The sequence below is a fragment of the Crinia signifera genome, chromosome 9 (genome assembly GCF_055691185.1).
Source record: "Crinia signifera chromosome 9, ASM5569118v1, whole genome shotgun sequence".
In the NCBI taxonomy this organism is placed as follows: Eukaryota; Metazoa; Chordata; class Amphibia; order Anura; family Myobatrachidae; genus Crinia; species Crinia signifera.
The window spans coordinates 130,081,091-130,104,934 of NC_139225.1; the positions used below are offsets into that span (position 1 = coordinate 130,081,091).

General features: G+C 41.3%; 1 protein-coding gene across 2 annotated transcripts in view; it reads left to right on the forward strand.

The window, feature by feature from the left end:
• The window catches only part of LOC146036032 (cytochrome P450 2G1-like), a 74,588-nt gene that overhangs the window by 25,287 nt on the left and 25,457 nt on the right, over window positions 1–23,844 (forward strand). For both annotated transcript variants that reach the window (XM_083159798.1, XM_083159799.1), the window contains one exon: window positions 243–419. In XM_083159798.1, the coding sequence (XP_083015924.1) occupies window positions 243–419 (177 nt within the window). The remainder of the gene's footprint in view (window positions 1–242; window positions 420–23,844) is intronic.

Below are 23,844 nucleotides of genomic sequence, written 5' to 3' on the forward strand. Positions count from 1 at the left end.
CATGGTTTTGTCCATTTGAGAAGGAATTTGCCTTTGCGAGTGAACCAGATTAAGGGCCTTAATCAAATATAATAGCATAAAATATACTGCATGAATATTTTAACAATTGTTATCCGTAATAATGTATTACTTTTGTTCATCTGTGAGAGCAAACTCTATCAGCTTGTTCCATATTCCTGCTAGAGATACAGTTCTTTCCTCTATCTATATTTGTATGTGATTTCATTCATTTACACCTTTAGATGTTTGATATGTTTCCTGGCCTGATGAAAATTATTCCTGGGCGTCACCACGACATATATAATCTTTTAAAGAAGCTCAGCCAGTTTGTGGAAACCAGAGTAGAAATTAATCGGAAGACTTTGGATCCGGATAACCAGAGGGATTATGTTGATGTTTTCCTCATTCAAATGGAAAAGGTAAAAGCATACTGGCCTACTTTTGAAATCAAGAATCAGTGAGATCACAGTGGAAAGTGCTGACAAGGAGGGTGTGTCACACACTGCCCAAAGGGCATGTCTACCTCCACATATGGGTGTATCTACGCCTAAATGCTTGTTGTAGGATTTTACTAAATAACATCGGTAACTATAAGTATATGTATGTATATATATATATATATATATATATATATATATATATAAGTTTTGCAAGTATTAATGCTAACATTGCTGCCTTTAATATGGGGTTTCTTGTTTGCAACTATACATTTGCTGTGATATTTATTTTCTTCTCACTCAGGACTTTATACAGGATTGTATTTTATTATGTTATAAAAAAAAAGGAGTGTGGGCACCACCTATATTTATTGGATTTGTGATTTCCCATACCATTATAGCATTAACCAAAACATCAAATCAACCAGATACTGTAATTAAATGAATGGGTTTCACTAAAGATTACAAATAAAATTTCTATGATAAAAAAAAATATTTTAAAGTGCTAAATTACGTGTAGTGATGTGCCACCCCAGTGCAGCCTATCCTCTCAAACTCAGAGAATCCATGCCCTAAACTCATCCTTAAAACTGACAAATTATATAATACATACTAATTAGAATAAAAACTGAAATCTAAAATAAAGCAAAATCAAGGTGCTTGGCCCAAAAAATACACCAACCAAAATACACCAAAAATTGTCCCTGTGACCTCGTCTCTGGTGGTCCCTAAAACTAAGTTTACGTTCAGAGAACGGGACCCCACCAAACTAGTTCCACCACCCACCCCGAGTGCCTAAGGTGTTAGTAAGTGTAAATAAGGAAGATAAAAAAGCTAGGTACCCGCCTTAACTTTGCAGGGCTGGCGTTTCTATCGCCAGCCCTGGCAGCGGCCGGCTCCCGCCAGGTGCGCGCGCGCACGAGATGCTTGCGCACCCCGTGGCAACGGACCTTGTCCCGGGTCCCTGCAGCCTCCCCTTCCGCCTCCCCTCGCAGTCCCCCCTAACCATGCCCGTCTCCCTGAAGCGGAGATGGGCAGGGACCCGCATCGGCACCGTCGAGAGACTGGGACGCGCGTGCATGTGAGACGCACGCGCATCCCAGTCTCTCTCGCCGGCGCTCGCCAGCGCAAGGGGTCTAGCGAGTGCCGGCCAAAGAGGAAACATGCTCTATCTGTACTATAGAATGTGCATTTGTAATAACTCATAATTCATGTTGTGTATATATATAATATTAAGTTAAAAAGTGAACTGTGATCCCTCATAGAGGAAATAATATATCAGACTCTCACAGAGAGTTACTTGATTAACAGATGCTGTTACGTGAAATGGTGCACCCCTCAATTGAGGCATAATGGACTAGTCGGACTGGGTACCCAATGCATAAGAGCTCCAGAGTATACCATTTCTCCTGCATCAGAGGGGAAAAACTCAGAAACCTGCAAGACACTATAGTGACCTTTATGTGTTATGATAAAGCAGATATTTATCTGAAAAGCTTAGATATGATAAATAACCCAAACCAAATATATTTACTTTATTACCTTTAAATATAACGGCAACGCTGAAATGATTGCACACCCACACAACCTTGTTATAAAATGTATGGCAATGCTTTACTTAAAGAATAGCTTCATTACAGGTATTTGCAAATGCAGACTAACACAAGAAACATAAAATTGATTAGCTAATACTTAAACAGTAATTCTATATCAAATCAAAATGGACACCTTTCAAGGACAGTGATCAGCCATGATTAAACCTCCTTCATAATTACCTCCAGCCCCCCCGTGCTTGCTGGTTCTTCCTCAACTGCCTTCCCCCTCCTTCTGTAACTCTGATATTTAAGCCTTAATCACATTAATTAATTAATAAGCATTGAGTCTTATTGGAAAGCTCTGCTTTCAATCATGATGTCATAATTAACCCAACACCCAACTTCAGTGGCCTTGTGGGTCTACGCATGTGTGGCCTTGTTCCCATATTATTCAGTTTGTGGAGTCTAGGTGTCTGTCCTTGCTCCATTATACTGTCAACATCACATTCTTAAGCTTCTAAAACCAAAAACAATTCTCTATAAGAAATCACTTTTACAGCTCTGTTCTGAATGATCAGCCATTTTATAATGTTATTATGCAAGTCATGATTCAACAAAATGGCTGCTGCTTCTAACATATTATAACTGTTTAGCGCAAAAGGAAAGCCTCATACGCAGTGAAAAGTACATTGTGCAACAAGCTAAAGTCATCTGCAGCAATAATAGCAGCAGTCAGGAAAACAGAATATAATAAAAGCATAGATTTATTGATTCGTTGATTTTCTGTATTATCAGTCCATCCTCAACTTTTTTCATATCTCTGAAGAAAGTTCATATCTCTCGTACTGTGCATCATTTGTTTCTCTCTTAATACATCGGAAAACCTGCTTGAAGCATTTCACTAGTATACAGAAAAATCAATAATATTATCTTGGCAAAAACATCAAACTTCTTAAAGCATATATAACATTGACTTATGCGAACCAGTTATTGGGGTTCAACCAAATAAACCAACTGTAGGGAATCACATCACTCACACCTGTTCAATAAACTAAATTTTTTTTCAACCCAAATAATTTAATTCAACTTTCCTTTTAACGTGACCATCAGTTTAGTATTTGTGATGCTTGTACCATATTTAATTATATTCACAAATTCAAATACAATTTTATAAACTTGGGATAATGTAAATAAGTGTGTTTCTTTAATATACCATGTGTTACTTTCAAATCTTCATGTTGAATCACCACTGTATTAATTAGTAAAAGTAAATTTTATTACAATAGATCTTGTTTGTAACCATTTAGAAACCTTAAGTTTGTAAATATAATATAATCCTTGTGGTAATGTCCATATCTTAAGAGACAGTATATTTGAGAAAACATCATAAGAAACAATTCAATGAGTACCCTTTTTTTTTAATCTAGATTTTATACTAGCACACCCAACTCTGTCACATAACTACATGTTTTGTTGTACTCCAAAATATCTCCTGTTATTACACTCTTTACCAATTTTAAACCTAGGGAGAGTCAGTAACCTTATAAGATTCACTTGTGTAAATCCTACATAGAAAATTAAGTGTTGTTTGATTTGACTGCAAATATAAGTAGCCATTAACCCAACATTACCGGAGTGATATCGTAGATGACAAAATATAACCAACAATCAGTTTACCTTATTGTTCTTTTTATCAGCTCATGATGAGCGTCTTAAAGAAGAAATGTCAGTTTGCATATAGATATTATGTTTGCACCATTGTTACCATCCTTACTTAGAATGCCTCTTCTTTACTGATACCTTACTAGATGTATTCTATCAATGGTTCCTGTGTGGGCGTTCTCAGTTACTTTTATGTTATTACTCATATATTTATTTTAAACCTTCTAATTAGTTTAACATATTGGCTATCAGTATTTTATTACCATCCTCTGATGCATACCGAAACCTGGGAGCATCAGTAGTATGACGTATATGTGTGTCTGTTATGATTATACTTGTGGGATTAAAATTAAAAGCAGAAGTAGAATACACCACCATGACTCTAGTAATACCTCTTTGATAACTATACACACTGTCCTTGCCAGCAACCAATCCCTGGTAACCCTCATTCACTATAAAAATATGAAAACTTAAAAAACAAAAATGACTTCTTCAGTTAATAAGTGTATGGGAAACTTGGTCACTCATGGGGATCATTGTTTTACACCTTGTCCACAACCCGCAGGGACACCACTAAGGGTATCCCCCAATTCCGTGGACCTCTTCTTGCCCACAACCCGCAGGGACACCACTAAGGATGCCCCCCGATTCCGTGGACCTTGTCTTGGTCTGTGTGGGGGCCCTGGACAGGCCCATCATCAAATAAGTTTATTAAGTTAGAATCACAGTCACAATATTTATCTGCATCAGTTTCTATTTCTTTCAACTGATATCACCACCAGGTCGGAAACCTTCTTGCAGTGAGACGCATTAATTTAATTGGTTTGTTTCACAGGGACGGGTCTTGCCTTTGATCTACGATACATTTAATTGTAAGAATTTTCTCACCATTGCATAGTCTCCAGGCTGGACCTTATAACAACATCCCTTCATAAGCTTGTTTGCTTTTCTGGTAAAGTATTTAGATGATGTGAGAATTAGAGTGACAAGTCTGCTGCTGGATGTTGAATAGGGATTGATGGTCTCTCAAAAATAAAAAAATGTATATATAAATTAAAATAATGATCTTATAAGGGGACAGGTTCAGTGGCTGCTGAGGAGTAGTGTGAATGTCATACAAAACCGAAGACAAAACTTCAAGTCAACTCATGGTAATTTCCACACCCACCCTAAATTATGTGTTCTCAATATGCATTTGTTAACATGTTCAATTTTGACTAAAACCTTTTAGTGAATGGTGAGTGCAACCAACCTTCAATAACCATACATTGATTTATTCCTTAGAATACCTTTCCTGTCAAATATGTACCTCTATAATTTTTTTAATACCATATACCTTATAGGATAACATATCTGAACACAAATATCTCAATAAATTTCTTTGCTGTAAAGGATGCTGTACATGGGACAGCTGGGATGTTCCTTATAATCAAGATAACATATCAGATACCATTTAAATATAATGACAATTTTATATGCATGTAAATTCAATACATTTATTTTTAACCTTAGGAATGGACCAGTGGTAGGAGAAATGTTAGATGGTTCTATAGGAATAATTTTCCTGAGTTCATTCTCTTGCAGTTGAGTTTGGGACTCCTTTTCTCTGCATAAGATGAAATCAAAATACATGCCCTCTCTCTCCTTACATGGGTCATCCCATGGGCAGCTTCCGCATCTGCCAGGAGGAGGGGTTTGGGGAGCTACTGATCTGCCTCCACCATCTTTATATAGGCCATTAGCCTTTTGACTGCATCCATTCATCATCCATTGGCACATTCCTGTTAAATACACAACTCTTGATGCTTTATGAGCTTCTGCTGGTCAATTGTAAAAACATTAAATTGTATAGTGGTGTGATTCACAACAGTGGCCATCTTATTTTTGTTACCAAGTGCAACAAGATCACTTTATAACATGTGAGCTTGACACTTAACAACTACTGCCTTTGCAGGGAGTTGCACAGCCTCAATGAGCTCCTTTACTTGCTGTGATATTAGCGTATTATATCATAGCAAAATCACGATGTAAAATGAGGATCTCTACATCCAATACTACCGCATATCCCGTATATGGCCATCCTGAGTCTCCTTGTTGGTGACAACTACAATCTTTGTAGATGGTAGTGGCGTGTCAGAGATATCAGGTCTAATTGGAGAAATTTTGCTTTAAATATTCCTCACAAACATGTTCTAAATCCTGCATCTCATCCATCCTCTGGGACTCCCGGGTTCCACCAGGTAGCAGAGTAGCAGGATTTAGCGTACCACACCTGACAATAGTCAGGTCATGTGGCGCTGGGAGCAAAAGTTCCCAACGAGAGAACCATGCACTGGAAATGTGTCTTGTCCGTAAAGAGTTCATTAGAAAAGATGTAGCAATGTAGTAATTTCTATACAAAGGCTGCAGCAGCCGCCACAGTCCTTAAACATGTTGGTAAAGCAGATACCACTCGGTCAAGTGTGCAACTGTAGAACCTGATGGGTCTATGTGAACCCCCATGTATATGTGTTCAAACTCCCAAGGCCGCTGCTTGTTGTTCATTACAGTAAAGACAGGTATATGATAAATCTGATATATCCAGTGCTGTGGCTTCTGTCAGTGCGTGTATCAGAGCCTCAAATGAAGCAATGATGTCAGTATATTGTACTTTGTCAGCTCTGTGTCAGTTAGATTTAGTAGTAGTAATAGAAAAGGTGTCAGTAAGAGAATCCTGTAAAGAATTTAAACACATCATTAGATCATAAACATATTGAATCAGCATTGTGGTAGGAATCATGCAACTCATTGTGGGACATAGTGGGGCTGTCCATAAAACTTTGGCTTAATTGGACTGTGCTGTAAATAAATGTATTAAGTCCTGACTATCTGCTATTTGATAGTAAGAGATATGCAGATCATAAATCAATGATTAGATGACTGTAATACTTCCATAACTGTAAAGTGAATTGATTTACACTAAAAAAATAATAAGAATAATCGCATTGGGTAGATAACCTACAATAACGGAGTGTTGCAAATACTATGGGTATTAGATAATATGCTTTGTTGTAAAATCTGGAAAAAAACTATTTCTGCCTCAGATTTTAGAGGGCATTGTGGAATCCATGGAAGTTTTGGGCATCTCATTTCAGTTCGATATATATGTAACCTGCCTGTCAGTGGTCCATAGATGTTCAGAAACTTGTGACATGATTAGTAGTTGAAAACTCATCAAAATACTAATTGCTAATGCCCTATGAGCATCACTCGTATCCTCTAACCCCGTGAGGGTCCTCATATCGGTTAGTGCCTTCTGACAGCAGTCTCTCATGGATTCCTGTTAATAATACACAATTTCTTCCAAACCACTCTGAGAAAAAACAATCAATAAATCATTACAAATATTTGAGAGAATATTATGATTAGTTGTGCAGCAAATGCAATTACTAGTAGCAGTACCCAGTAGTGCTGCACCTAATTCCTTATTTGTGGGCTCCTATGCATGACCAATGGATCTAGTAAAGTGGCAACATGCAATCAGATAAATCAGTAAGCCTAAAAATGCAACTCAATATGCATCTTATAATAATCACTATAAAATCTGTATTTTTTCAATAAGGGCTTTGATAAGGATTCTGCAGAGGTACCTGCAGACTCAATATTATTTTCTAAAGAATTTCTAGTGGCTCAGTAATAATAATAATAATAATAATAATAATAATAATAATAATATTTTTTTAAAACACTTGCTTTTTCTGTGCAAAATGAAATGCATCAATTTGTCAATTAATCTTTTTTCTGGAATGGTCACACCTCTATTGGCTGGGATTTAATTTAAATAAAACAAGCAAAAGCAATAGCATTATTAAGCTCAGACATCATATTAGCATTTGTCATTTGGAAAAAAAAATGGCAGTTTTTAAACAGATGTTGACAAAACAACATTATCACATGAGGGAAGCAATGGGGAGGGGGCTGGAGGTCATCCCTGGGTATGGCTGATCACTGTCCCATACAAACATTGCAATAACTTTAATCTATTCATTGTGCTTTTTCAAAAGGGTAAACAATATCTTCAATTCTAAGATCTTTCAACACATAATTGTTTAAGTGTCCTTGTTATGGAAAACAGTTCTGTAACACTCCTTGGATATTTCACATCATTTAGGAATAAAACTTTACTCTCTTATCAATCTCATTAACCATTTCCTGCCTTTAATCTCCTACAGAGTTATTTCTGATGTTACTCTCACCTCATCACTGAAAAAAACTTATTCCCTTCTGCTTTTTCAAAAATAAACAAAATTTTTTTTTTTTCAAAATTATTATTCTTTTTTTCCCCATTTTTTTTTCTTCCCTAGGGCTCTAAAAGAAATATCACCTCTCCTCACTTCTCACTGAACAGAATTAACCCCTCAGTGGGACAGTACAATCTTTCCAAACATATGTGGGTTAGTGGGATATACTATCTCAATTCTTGAAGCTTTCACCACCTGTCACCAGACCATTGCGCGTTCACTCTCATCAAATAATCATTACCTCACATGTGCATCATCATCGCCAATTCCAACTAACTATGACCAGCATAGTATTTTCTATTCCTTCTCACTTGCTCACACTAGTCACATACTCAGAACTTTCTGTGATCCCATACAAATGCTTAAAACAGTATTACCTCTTTCAAAGACAAAAATATAAATAAAATAAATGAAAAATGTCCCCAAAAAACCTAACCATGCGTTATATGTCACCCAAATGTTATCATACCTACGCTGCGTTATATGTCACCCAAATGTTATCATACCTACGCATCCCACGTGTCCCACCCCCACCCTGTCTTCTCTTATTATGTTTCCCCATATATTCTACCTTGTACGTAGGTGGCAGATGCCCCCTGTGAATCTCGCTACCGGTCAGCACTCTCACAGGAAAAAATCAACTCATCAAATCAGAAAAAAATTATATGCAATATGTCATTCTTTGTTACCATATCTGCACATTGTCTAAGTGATCATTACACGATTAGATCACTATCTCCCCTGGTTATTTAGCTAACTGTGGCCACAGTATTAACCCCTTAAGATACTCTATCAATTTAGTACCCTCCCCCTTTTAAAACAAACAAAATTAAATTAACACAAATCAAAAACAAAACAAAAATTGGCTTAAAGAAAACCCCACAGCCTTGAGTCAGTTATCACTGATTACCTTCCATCCATAAAAATAAAAATAAACCCAGGATTTATCTGCGCATTACTCAAGGTATATCTGATTCAATATATGTATCCAGATCAAGCAAATAGGCAACAGAAATTGCAAACAGAAAACATGGTCTAATATATCAATATGAACCTTTAAGAATAGATGTTATATTGGACTTATATCTCATCGATATATATATCACTTTTCTTATTCAAAATGTATTACTCATTAACTGAAAAAAACATTGAATTCACATGATCATTTCCTGTTTCTTCACCTAACATGGACAACTCCTTATCTCGCATTACATCAACTGAATCCATCACTTTAGAGTTTCCAACTCACAGCTGCTTTGTTTAATAAACCAAAAAAAATTAAATCAAAAACCCATAGCAGAAAAACATCAGTCCTACATTACGTACTTCATCTCCACAAGACAAGAGAAAAAAACTTTACAATGAGATAAACTCGATCTTACTTTCTTTGTTATAAACAATATTCCAATTAACTTTATTTATTCTGGTGGTAAAAATGAACTGTTACTTGGTTTACAATATTAGCGTCTACTCCTTTAAACTCTGTATTTTAACGGACCTCTGTCTATGGATATAAAGAAATTAGCTCAAACTGTTATTGTGATCCGACTGCTTGCTAGCTCTAACAATGCAACGTATATTTAATTATTTATTAACATTTTCTTATATAAACCATATACAGTAGACAATCCGGGAGTTTCCAAACAATACAGATTATGGATAAATCATGCATTCCATTTCTTCCACATGTTGCTGGCCAGTCAACCAGAAAGAAATGTAAATGCACAACCTCCTCTACCTATCTCTAATCACCAAATTATAAGCACGGGAAAACCTACAACAAATATATGCAACTTCTTTAAAATTTATAGATTGGACAAACAAAGAAACTCTAATTATCAAAACAACCGCTACAGATTAGTTACTTCAGCAATATCCTCAGCAGACAATATACACCAAACAATCCAACCGCGGTCAAAAAAATAAAAACAAACAAAAAAATACTGTCATTTAAAGAATATTTTTTTTAAAAAGTAGAAAATTATTGCCAGTATAACCTTTATATCAATATGCTTGCTATAGTCTGCATGCTTTGCAAATAAACAAAAGGAACAAGCAAGGTTGTTTAAAACTTCCTGCCAAGTTTCTCGCTGCTCTCCTTATCTATTCTCTGACACAGAGAAGAAATGGGCGATGGGGGGGGGGTTTAGCAAGCTGACAGTCTGCAAAATGCAGCGTTGTCTTTCCATGCCTTAAATTACGATCTATTTGTTTTATAATTAAATAGCAAAGTTGCTTCAAGTAATATTGGATTAGCACACTTTAACAGATGTTGAGAAAGATTAGTGTACAAAAAAATGCACCGCCTTTACAATTTTTTCTACACATTTTTTTATTTATTTTTTTTTTTTTTTTTTTAAATAGCTAATTTTTTTTTTCAAATTTTGATTTTCTCAATAACTGATAAAATGTAAAAACCAACATCATTGAATCTCGCTGGGGCCTCCAACTGATAAAGCAGATATTTATCTGATAAGCTTAGATATGATAAATAACCCAAACCAAATATATTTACTTTATTACCTTTAAATATAACGGCAACGCTGAAATGATTGCACACCCACACAACCTTGTTATAAAATGTATGGCAATGCTTTACTTAAAGAATAGCTTCATTACAGGTATTTGCAAATGCAGACTAACACAAGAAACATAAAATTGATTAGCTAATACTTAACCCCTTCCCGACATTTGACGTACATTTACGTCATGGCCGGGAGGTACTTCCCGACACATGGCATAAATGTACGTCATGAGTTTAAACTGTCACTGCGTCTCGAGACGCAGTGACAGAGGGACGATGTCTGCTGTCCCTGACAGCAGACATGTCCCTGCATGCCCAGGGGGGGCTGCGATGCCGCCCCCCGTCGGCGATCGCTGTGATTGGCTGTTCAGTGTGAACAGCCATTCACAGCGTTTTCCTGTGTTACCAGCGAATCGGACGCTCGGTAACACAGGTGTCAATCACCGCCGGGCGTCAGGGGGCATGAGGGGGTCATCGGTGACGATGACACCTCACCCCACCCTCACCCCACCTGCCCCCAAGGCTGTGATTGGTCCGTGGGACCCACGGACCAATCACAGCCAAGGCGCGACATTTAAACTGACGGTGACTGCGCTGCAGACGCCATTCCGGTCTGGAATAGCGTGCAGAACGGTCACCGTGCCTGCCTGCCGTGAATACCGACCTGATCCTTGCTAATACTTACCTGATCCTTGCAAATACCTTACCTGATCACCTTATCACTGCTTGTAGCGTGCTGGACGCTTCCTGGATCTGACTTCCTGAGACTTCCTGCTGCTGCTGCAGTGTGATAGAGAGATAGAGAGATAGAGAGAGAGATAGAGAGAGATAGAGAGAGATAGAGAGAGATAGTGACAGGAGAGAGCTATATTTTGTGTCTGCTACCCCCCCTTTTTGGGGGTGCAGGGGTTTTCTATATATAAATAACTGTCAGTGCTGCTGCTGCAGTGTCATACAGTGATAGATAGTGATAGATAGTGATAGATAGTGAGAGGTAGAGAGATAGAGAGATTTGTGTCTGCTACCCCCCCTTTTTGGGGGTGCAGGGGTTTTATTTTATATATATATAACTGTCAGTGCTGCTGCTGCAGTGTCATAGAGTGATAGATAGTGATAGATAGTGAGAGATAGAGAGATAGAGAGAGATAGTGACAGAGAGTGATAGAGAGTGTATATTTTGTGTCTGCTACCCCCCCTTTTTGGGGGTGCAGGTTTTTTTTTATACATATAACTGTCAGTGCTGCTGCTGCAGTGTCCTAGAGTGATAGATAGTGAGAGATAGTGAGAGATAGAGAGATAGAGAGAGATAGTGACAGAGAGTGATAGAGAGTGTATATTTTGTGTCTGCTACCCCCCCTTTTGTGCTGATCAGTATATCTGTGCTGATCAGCAACTTTTTGGGGGCGCAGAGGTTTTTTTTTTATATATATACCTGTCAGTTGCTGCCAGTTGCACTGTCAGTTGCACCAAAGGTTGTGCACCTGCTGTCCCTCACTGGTAATCAGTGTCGCATCACTGATCACCTTTTTTTTTTTTGATCAGATTCCTGTTGCCTTTGAGCGCTGTTCAGTGACAGACGTTACTGACCAACATCTGTGCTCAATTTTTGGCGCAGGACCTTTTTTTTTTTTTTTTAACCCCTTCAATTTTTTATTTTTAACCCCTTCATTTTTTTTTTTTTTTTATTGGTATAAAGTATTTTTTTTTTCTGCACTACATACACACTACATATCCCCCGGGTTGAAATAAAGTTTGTACCCCCCCCTACACTATACACGTGTTGAAACATTTCACTACCAGTAACACAAAAATAAAAATGGCATCCCAAATGTCCTCCCAAATGTCCTCCCAAATGTCCTCCCAAATGTCCTCCCAGTCATCCAGGAGAATGTATTCAGTGGAGGAGGCATATGCCATGCTTGCCTCTGACTCTGACACAGGCAGTGATGCAAGCGGGGAATTTGAAGGATTCGTCTTAAGCTCCTCTTCCTCCTCTGGTGATGAGGGACCCCCTCAAAGACGCCCCCGTAGATCAGCTGAGATTCCCCCCCCAATAATTGATCTAGTATGGACCCCACCACCAGACAATTTTGAGCCCCAGGTTCCTGAGTTTTTGGCCATGCCAGGAATCCAATTTGATTCCACAGGTCTCAGAGAAATTGACTTTTTCAAATTATTTTTCTCTGATGATTTTATAAATTTAATGGTGGACCAAACTAATTTATATGCCCAGCAGTTTATTGCTCAAAACCCCACGTCATCATTTGCTAGGTGGACCCCTGTAGATGCAGTAGAGATGATGACGTTTTGGGGTCTGGTGTTTCATATGGGCATAGTAAAAAAGCCAGAAATTAGGCAATATTGGAGTACAGATGTTCTGTACAGTACTCCATTTTACCGTATGGCCATGCCCCGGACTCGATTTGAGACAATTCTTAAATTTATACATTACACCGATAATGCACAGTGCCCACCCAGAGATGATCCCACCTTTGACCGGCTATTCAAAGTCAGGCCGGTCATTGATCATTTCAGTGCCAAATTTGAAGAGGTGTACATCCCTGAAAAATTTATTTGTATCGACGAGTCCCTTATACATTTTAAAGGAAGGGTTAAATTCCGCCAGTACCTTCCCAGTAAGAGGGCAAGGTATGGCATAAAAATGTATAAACTGTGTGAAAGCACCTCAGGGTACACCCACAGGTTTAGGGTTTATGAAGGGAAGGATTCAAGAATTCAACCGCCAGAATGCCCCCCCTCCCTCGTAGGTGTTAGTGGGAAAATTGTCTGGGATTTAGTGCACCCCTTCCTGGATAAAGGTTATCACCTCTATGTGGATAACTTTTACACTAGCATCCCCCTGTTTAAGGCCCTTGGTTCAAGAGGTACAGCAGCTTGCGGTACTGTGCGCAAGAACCAAAGAGGCCTCCCAAAAACGCACATTGCCCAAGTAATGAGAAGGGGTGAAAGCAGGGGAATATGCAACGAAAATATGTTGTTGGTCAAATATAAGGACAAGAGGGATGTCCTTATACTGACAACAATTCACGGAGACAGTACCACCTCCGTCCCTGTACGAGGTACCAGTACCCACACCTCAAAACCTAATTGTATCCTGGATTACAATAGGTACATGGGCGGAGTGGATCTTTCAGATCAGGTACTGAAGCCGTACAGTGCCCTGCGGAAAACAAAAATCTGGTACAAGAAGGTGGCCGTGTATATCATCCAGATGGCACTGTATAACGCTTACGTGCTATTCCGTTCTACCGGCCAGAGGGGGACATTTATGCACTTTCAAGAGGAAGTCATAAAGGGCCTAATATTTGGGAACCAGCAGGCAGAGGGCCCCAGTACTTCTAGTACTGGCCCCCGTATTGTACCAGGGCAGCATTTTCCTGATGAAATCCCCTCCACTGGAAAAAAGGGCAGGACACAAAAAAGGTGCAAAGTTTGCTATAAAAAGGGAATAAGAAAGCAAACTATTTTCCAGTGTGACACTTGCCCCGACAAACCCGGCCTATGTATAAAGGAGTGTTTTAAAATATACCACACATCTATGGAATATTAGGTTCATAATTTCACCGTGCTTCGGGGGTCTTGCTAATGCCACATAGCACCCACCATTCATTCCACCAGAATCTGAGCCGCAAAATCCAAAAATCACTCCTTCCCTTCTGAGTCCTGCCATGCACCCAACTGGTATTTTTTGGTCACATGTGAGGCATTGCCATACTCGGGAGAAATTGGGGCACAGATTTTGGGGTGCTTTGTCTCCTTCATTCCTTGTGAAAATGAAAAATTTTGAGCCAGAACTGCATTTTTGTGTAAAAAAAATGTAATTTTTCATGTTCACTGCCCAGTTTTATCAAAATTGGTGAAACCCCTGGGGGTTTGAAATGTACACTATACCCCTAGATGAATTCCCTGAGGGGTGTAGTTTGCAAAATGGGGTCACTTGTGGGGGGGTTCCACTGAATTGGTGCTTTGGGGGTCTTGCTAATGCGACATAGCACCCACCATCATTCCACCAGAATTTCTGCTGCAAAATCCAAATATCACTCCTTCCCTTCTGAGTCCTGCCACTTTTTGGTCACACATGAGGCATTGCCGTACTCGGGAGAAATTGGGGCACAGATTTTGGGGTGCTTTGTCTCCTTCATTCCTTCTGAAAATGAAAAATTTTGAGCCAGAACTGCATTTTTGTGTAAAAAAATGTAATTTTTCATTTTCACTGCCCACTTGTATCAAAATTGGTGAAACCCCTGGGGGTTTGAAATGTACACTATACCCCAAGATGAATTCCCTGAGGGGTGTAGTTTGCAAAATGGGGTGACTTGTGGGGGGGTTCCACTGTATTGGTGCAACATAGCACCCACCATTCATTCCACCAGAATCTGTGCTGCAAAATCCAAAAATCACTCCTTCCCTTCTGAGTCCTGCCATGCACCCAACTGGTATTTTTTGGTCACATGTGAGGCATTGCCGTACTCGGGAGAAATTGGGGCACAGATTTTGGGGTGCTTTGTCTCCTTCATACCTTCTGAAAATGAAAAATTTTGAGCCAGAACTGCATTTTTGTGTAAAAAATGTAATTTTTCATTTTCACTGCCCACTTGTATCAAAATTGGTGAAACCCCTGGGGGTTTGAAATGTACACTATACCCCTATATGAATTCCCTGAGGGGTGTAGTTTGCAAAATGGGGTCACTTGTGGGGGGGTTCCACTGTATTGGTGCTTGGGGGGTCTTGCTAATGCGACATAGCACCCACCAAAATTCCACCAGAATCTGAGCTGCAAAATCCAAAAATCACTCCTTCCCTTCTGAGTCCTGCCATGCGCCCAAATGGTATTTTTTGGTCACATGTGAGGCATTGCCGTACTCGGGAGAAATTGGGGCACAGATTTTGGGGTGCTTTTTCTCCTTCATACCTTCTGAAAATGAAAAATTTCGAGCCAGAACTGCATTTTTGTGTAAAAAATGTAATTTTTCATTTTCACTGCCCACTTGTATCAAAATTGGTGAAACCCCTGGGGGTTTGAAATGTACACTATACCCCTAGATGAATTCCCTGAGGGGTGTAGTTTTCAAAATGGGGTGACTTGTGGGGGGGTTCCACTGTATTGGTGCTTGGGGGGTCTTGCTAATGCGACATAGCACCCACCAAAATTCCACCAGAATCTGAGCCGCAAAATCCAAAAATCACTCCTTCCGTTCTGAGTCCTGCCATGCACCCAACTGGTATTTTTTGGTCACATGTGAGGCATTTCCGTACTCGGGAGAAATTGGGGCACATATTTTGGGGTGCTTTTTCTCCTTCATACCTTCTGAAAATGAAAAATTTTGAGCCAGAACTGCATTTTTGTGTAAAAAAATGTAATTTTTCATTTTCACTGCCCACTTGTATCAAAATTGGTGAAACCCCTGGGGGTTTGAAATGTACACTATACCCCTAGATGAATTCCCTGAGGGGTGTACTTTGCAAAATGGGGTGACTTGTGGGGGGGTTCCACTGTATTGGTGCAACATAGCACCCACCATTCATTCCACCAAAATCTGTGCTGCAAAATCCAAAAATCACTCCTTCCGTTCTGAGTCCTGCCATGCACCCAACTGGTATTTTTTGGTCACATGTGAGGCATTTCCGTACTCGGGAGAAATTGGGGCACAGATTTTGGGGTGCTTTTTCTCCTTCATACCTTCTGAAAATGAAAAATTTTGAGCCAGAACTGCATTTTTGTGTAAAAAAATGTAATTTTTCATTTTCACTGCCCACTTGTATCAAAATTGGTGAAACCCCTGGGGGTTTGAAATGTACACTATACCCCTAGATGAATTCCCTGAGGGGTGTAGTTTTCAAAATGGGGTGACTTGTGGGGGGTTCCACTGTATTGGTGCTTGGGGGGTCTTGCTAATGCGACATAGCACCCACCAAAATTCCACCAGAATCTGAGCTGCAAAATCCAAAAATCACTCCTTCCGTTCTGAGTCCTGCCATGCACCCAACTGGTATTTTTTGGTCACATGTGAGGCATTGCCGTACTCGGGAGAAATTGGGGCACAGATTTTGGGGTGCTTTTTCTCCTTCATACCTTCTGAAAATGAAAAATTTCGAGCCAGAACTGCATTTTTGTGTAAAAAATGTAATTTTTCATTTTCACTGCCCACTTGTATCAAAATTGGTGAAACCCCTGGGGGTTTGAAATGTACACTATACCCCTAGATGAATTCCCTGAGGGGTGTAGTTTTCAAAATGGGGTGACTTGTGGGGGGGTTCCACTGTATTGGTGCTTGGGGGGTCTTGCTAATGCGACATAGCACCCACCAAAATTCCACCAGAATCTGAGCCGCAAAATCCAAAAATCACTCCTTCCGTTCTGAGTCCTGCCATGCACCCAACTGGTATTTTTTGGTCACATGTGAGGCATTTCCGTACTCGGGAGAAATTGGGGCACAGATTTTGGGGTGCTTTTTCTCCTTCATACCTTCTGAAAATGAAAAATTTGGAGCCAGAACTGCATTTTTGTGTAAAAAAATGTAATTTTTCATTTTCACTGCCCACTTGTATCAAAATTGGTGAAACCCCTGGGGGTTTGAAATGTACACTATACCCCTAGATGAATTCCCTGAGGGGTGTACTTTGCAAAATGGGGTGACTTGTGGGGGGGTTCCACTGTATTGGTGCAACATAGCACCCACCATTCATTCCACCAGAATCTGTGCTGCAAAATCCAAAAATCACTCCTTCCCTTCTGAGTCCTGCCATGCACCCAACTGGTATTTTTTGGTCACATGTGAGGCATTGCCGTACTCGGGAGAAATTGGGGCACAGATTTTGGGGTGCTTTTTCTCCTTCATACCTTCTGAAAATGAAAAATTTTGAGCCAGAACTGCATTTTTGTGTAAAAAAATGTAATTTTTCATTTTCACTGCCCACTTGTATCAAAATTGGTGAAACCCCTGGGGGTTTGAAATGTACACTATACCCCTAGATGAATTCCCTGAGGGGTGTACTTTGCAAAATGGGGTCACTTGTGGGGGGGTTCCACTGTATTGGTGCTTGGGGGGTCTTGCTAATGCGACATAGCACCCACCAAAATTCCACCAGAATCTGAGCTGCAAAATCCAAAAATCACTCCTTCCCTTCTGAGTCCTGCCATGCACCCAACTGGTATTTTTTGGTCACATGTGAGGCATTGCCGTACTCGGGAGAAATTGGGGCACAGATTTTGGGGTGCTTTGTCTCCTTCATACCTTCTGAAAATGACAAATTTGGAGCCAGAACTGTATTTTTGTGTAAAAAAAATAATTTTTCATTTTCACTGCCCAGTTGTACCACAATTGGTGAAACCCCTGGGGGTTTGAAATGTACACTATACCCCTAGATGAATTCCCTGAGGGGTGTAGTTTGCAAAATGGGGTCACTTGTGGGGGGGTTCCTAACTTTTAGCATCTTATGGTGCCTAGAAACCTACATGGTGCCTAAAAAATAATCTCATAAAAAGGAGGCTCCAAAATCAAGTAGGTGCTCCTTCTATTATGAAGCCTGTGGTTTGGTCACCGTGCACACTAGGGCCACATGTAGGATATTTATGAAAACAAAAGAATTGGGGGAATCAATTTTCAGTCACATTTCTCTAGTAAAATGTACTGTGTTCCTTAGAAAAATTTATTAAAATTGCAAATCTGCAAAAAAAAAGAAATTTTGAAATTTCACCTACACTTTGTTTTAATTCCTGTGAAACACCTAAAGGGTTAACAAACTTCCAAAATGCTGTTTTGAATACTGTGAGGGGTGCAGTTTTTGAAATGGTATCATTTATGGGGGTGTCTCACATACAAGTCCCTCAAAGTCACATCAGAACTAAACTGGTCCCTAAAAAAATCAGTGTTTGAAATTTTCTTGAAAATTTGAGAATTTGCTATTCATATTGTAAGCCTCCTAGTGTCCCAAAAAATTAAAAGGAAGTTGAAATAATGATGTCAACATAAAGTAGACATATGGTCTATGTTAGTTATTCACTATTTTGAGTGGTAAGATTATTTGTCTCACAAGCAGAAAATTTAACATTTTGCAAATCGCTAAATTTTCCATTTTTTCACGATATTTTGGTATTTTTCACAAAAAAACACAGACTGTATCGACCCAAATTTACCACTAATTTGAAGTACAATGTGTCACGAAAAAACAATCTCAAAATCACTGGGATAAGTAAAAGCAAAAAAAAGTTATCCCCACTTAAGTGAGACATGTCAGATTTGAAAAAAAGGGCTCTGTCAGGAACGCAAAAACTGGCTCTGTCAGGAAGGGGTTAAACAGTAATTCTATATCAAATCAAAATGGACACCTTTCAAGGACAGTGATCAGCCATGATTAAACCTCCTTCATAATTGCCTCCAGCCCCCCCGTGCTTGCTGGTTCTTCCTCAACTGCCTTCCCCCTCCTTCTGTAACTCTGATATTTAAGCCTTAATCACATTAATTAATTACTCATAAGCATTGAGTCTTATTGGAAAGCTCTGCTTTCAATCATGATGTCATAATTAACCCAACACCCAACTTCAGTGGCCTTGTGGGTCTACGTATGTGTGGCCTTGTTCCCATATTATTCAGTTTGTGGAGTCTAGGTGTCTGTCCTTGCTCCATTATACTGTCAACATCACATTCTTAAGCTTCTAAAACCAAAAACAATTCTCTATAAGAAATCACTTTTACAGCTCTGTTCTGAATGATCAGCCATTTTATAATATTATTATGCAAGTCATGATTCAACAAAATGGCTGCTGCTTCTAACATATTATAACTGTTTAGCGCAAAAGGAAAGCCTCATACACAGTGAATAGTACATTGTGCAACAAGCTAAAGTCATCTGCAGCAATAATAGCAGCAGTCAGGAAAACAGAATATAATAAAAGCATAGATTTATTGATTCGTTGATTTTCTGTGTTATCAGTTAATAAAGTTGGGGTGCTCAAGCCCCAGAACTGCGTGCCCACGGCATGACTATGGGGGGTCGCGTGGTTGAGCATAAAAAAACGCAGCAGCCGTTAACTGGGGTTAAACAGTTCCCTGGTGTGGCTGAGGAGAGTGACAGCAGAGCTGGGCAGCATGGCAGAAGCGGAGAGCAGCTATGAAAAAGCAGAGTAACACAGCATAGATGAAGTGGAGAGCAGCTGCTGGGACCGGACTGTAAAGGGGCTGCAGAGGCGATACTTACGCAGGACAGAGATCCGGTGACCGGGTGCAGGAGCCAATCGCATCCCGGTCCGCCAGGAGGTGTGACCCCGCCCGCTGGGCAGTCCCGGAGCTCTGGACGCCAATAAAAAGGTGAGCCGGGTAGGAGAAGGCCGGCGCTGGGCGGTCCCGGACCCGGAGCTGTCCCTCTATTCCTTAAGACAGTGATGCTGAAGGGCGGACCTGCACGGCAACCTAATAGCCGGTAATAGTGAATGCTGTAGCAGGAGGCGGGCTAGTGGCAGCAAGGAAGTGCGGCTAAAATCCCGGCAAGTCACTGCGACCAGCTGCCCCGGAGGTGGGAGGTGACAGAGGTGAGGCCTTGCAGAAGGGAGCCAACGGTAGGCGCTTACTGTGGGCAGGAGGAGGTGGTGACGTACTTAGGACCTCCCCACAAGAATCTCCTAGTCGCAGTATTAGGAAACAGCTGAACTTGCCATAGTTTATAGCACAGGTCTTCAACCTGTGGCCCTCCAGATGTTGTGGAACTATATGTCCCAGCATGCCCTGAGGTTTTTTGGCATGCTCTTATAGGAAAAAATGTGGCAATGCATGTTGGAACATGTAGTTTCACAACATCTGGAGGGCCACAGGTTGAAGACCCATGGTTTATAGGATCTTACAAATATCTAGTAGAAACAGTCAATGATTTACACCCCAGGAGTTAGAATTGCCTATAGCTCTCAAACCAGCTATTATCTCAGATAAAAGGGACAGTGAGAGTGCTGGCAGACGTATTTATAGTGCAGCAGGTTGTATAAGTAAAGGCTGTCGCATTTGTGGTGTAAAAAGAGCACAGATAAACGCACATCACAGTCAGGAAAAAGCTATTCTCTTTCCAGGACTTGCAAGACAAAGTTTGTCAGTACATTAAGCCAGGATTAAGCAGGAACTTTAGGGAGAAATCACGCAGGATAAATATAAGAGGAGAGAGAGTGAATAAAACAACAGTGTCCTGTTTAAAAACCAACTTGAGACATTGTGAAGAGAGCTATTAATAGGGAAATATATAAAGGTAGCAGGAATGTTTCAACTTCAAAGACAGACTCTGAAGGAAATAGGATATTATACTGCTGCAGGACATTGGTGTCAAAATATACTGATATTTGCAAAGTGAACTTTTGTTGTTAAGGAAAATGTAGGGTACTTATGTATTATCTGGACTCCCATGTTAAATGCACCCCATTTTTTCATATCCCTACTATCCAACTATGCATGGAGTTGATTTTATATAGTGTGGCGAGCGCAGCGAGCCACCGTGCCCAAAGCGTGGTGAGCGCAGCGAGCCCCGCGAGAGGACGCGGTCTCATAAGAAAAATGGGAGTCCAGATATTACATAAGTACCAAATGTTATGTTAAAATAGAAGCCAAATATCTTAGGACTAGGTGATTCATCGCGCCCTACGGGCGCTCTTCACACCGTCGTAAGGGGCTGCATCCCCTTAATTTGTGAACGTTTGTATATGAGAAATATGGTTAGAATTGTATGAAAGATGCCCTGTATTGCAACTTAGGTGTCCGCGAATCGCGGGAGGGGGGGTCGCGGAGGGTGCCGCTAATTGCAGGAGGGGGGGTCGCGGGGGGTGCCGCGAATTGCAGGAGGGGGGGTTGTGGGGGGGTGGATGCTGCGAATCGCGGGAGGGGAGGGATTGCAGAGAATCGCGGGAGGGGGGTTGCGGCGAATCATGGTAGTGGGGGTCGCGGGGGGTGTGCCGTGAATCACGGGAGGGGGGTTCACGGGGTGGGGTGCCGAGAATCGCGGGGGGGTGTGTGTGCCGTGAATCGCGGGAGTGGGGGTTCAGGGGGGGTGTGACGCGAATCGCCACAAGAAAAAATCAACACAGAAAGGTCAACACATGTAAATGTTGACAAACTGTGGCACTTCATTGGTGTCCATGTCGACACATGAGAATGAATATGAAAACATTAAAAAAATGAAAAAAAAAAACTTCAAAAACTCATGTCAACCTTTTTCATTGTCGACCATAGCCATGTCAGTGTTTTCCATGTGCAATTTAATTGTGGAGCTGCCGCGAATCGCGGGGGGGGGGGGGGGGGTGCCGCGAATTGCGGGAGGGGGGGTCGCGGGGGTGGGTGCTGCGAATCGCGGGAGGGGGGGTTACGGGGCGGTGGTTGCGGCGAATCATGGGAGGGGGGTCGCGGGGGTGTGCCGTGAATCACGGGAGGGGGGGTCACGGGGTGGGGTGCCGAGAATCGCGGGGGAGGTGTGTGTGTGTGTGCCGTGAATCGCGGGAGTGGGGGTTGTGGGGGGGGTGGGTGGGGGGGGGTGACGCAAATCGCCACAAGAAAAAATCAACACAGAAAGGTCAACACATGTAAATGTTGACATAAGTGTGGCACTTCATTGGTATCCATGTCGACACATGAGAATGAATATGAAAATATTAAAAAAATGAAAAAAAAAAACTTCAAAAACTCATGTCAACCTTTTTCATTGTCGACCATAGCCATGTCAGTGTTTTCCATGTGCAATTTAATTCTGGAGCTGCCGCGAATCACGGGGGGGTGCCGCGAATTGCGGGAGGGGGGGTCGCGGGGGTGGGTGCCACGAATCGCGGGAGGGCGGGGTTCACAGGGGTTCCGGTGGGGGGTTGCCACGAATTGCGGGAGGTGTGGGGTCACGGGGGTTGCCGCGAATCGCGGGAGGGGGGGTTGCGGGGGGTGTGACGCGAATCGCCACAAGAAAAAATCAACACAGAAAGGTCAACACATGTAAATGTTGACATAAGTGTGCCACTTCATTGGTGTCCATGTCGACACATGACAATGAATATGAAAAAATTTAAAAAAATTAAAAATAAATCTTCAAAAACTCATGTCAACCTTTTTTATTGTCGACCATAGCCATGTCAGTGTTTTGCATGTGCCATTTAATCCTGGGGCTGCTGCGAATTGCGGGGGGGGGGGGGGGGGTGCCGCGAATCGCAGGAGGGGGGTCGCAGGGGGGGTGCCGCCCCGAATTGCGGGAGGGGTCGTGGGGGGGTTCTTTTTGCAGCGAATCGCGGGAGGGGGGGTCGCGGGGGGTGTTTTTGCTGCGAACCACGGTAGGGGGGGTCGCGGGGGAGCGGGTGTTTTTGCCGCGAATCGCGGGGGGGGGGGGGGGGGGCGCGGGGGGGAGGTTTTGCCGCAAATCGCGGGAGGGGGGCGCTCACCTGGTGGCTGTGGAGTAGCAGTGCTGGGCAACATGGGAAGGCAGTGGGTGTCTGGCACTGTCTGTGGGCTCACTGGGCTGGTTCTCTGTCACATACCTCCCAACATGACCCTCTCCAGGAGGGACACAATGCTCTGTTTCTAGACTTCCCCTTAATGTATGATTGCCATCACCTGTTTTAAACAGGTTAATTTCTCAGAAAGGTGTTCAGCACAGATGAAGGCAATCACACATTAAGAGGAAAGTCCAGGAACAGAGCGTTATAGACACAGACACCCACTTTGAGTGACAGATGTAGCCAAATATATAAGAGATTGTCCTATGTCGATAGAGAACTGTTTAGCGGACATAACTGACAGAGTCTTATGCTACCTAGATTGTTATAGATATATGGTTGAACTAGTTAAATCGAGATAAACTTGGCTATTTACTCTAGTAGAATTTCATTGTAATGTTAAGAATGTCGAATGTATTCTAAGCTTGAAGGAATGTAGCTTGCCGAGGCATAATATAGGAATTTCCAGATGTTCTAAACTTAATTGTCAACTATAAATAATTTACTGTTAATAAATAGAATTACATATACTCACCAATTCTGGAACCGTTCTTGTGTGGAGGAAGAAGAAAGCTCCAGCCTGAAAGATAAAGAAGAAAGGAGATTTAAACAGTGCAATAAAATTCCAAAATATTACAAGGAATTTCCGTGGCGTCACAAACAGGATTCGGATAACTAATTGTGCGCAAGGGAATAACGAAAAAAAAAAAAGTCTCAGGAACAGCCGTCAGCTTCTGGAGCCCTAGGGGAAGGAGTACTGAACGAGAATGTTGCCGGCCCGACGATAGCAACTTCACCCATCACAATGCCTTACTATTACGGAGCTCCATGGATGCCCACGTACTCGGGCAAAGTGCGACTATCTGGCACCACCACCTTTAAGGATTTCAAGTCCCAGCTACAATCCATATTTACCATTTACCCATTGAAGGAGGAGCAGAAA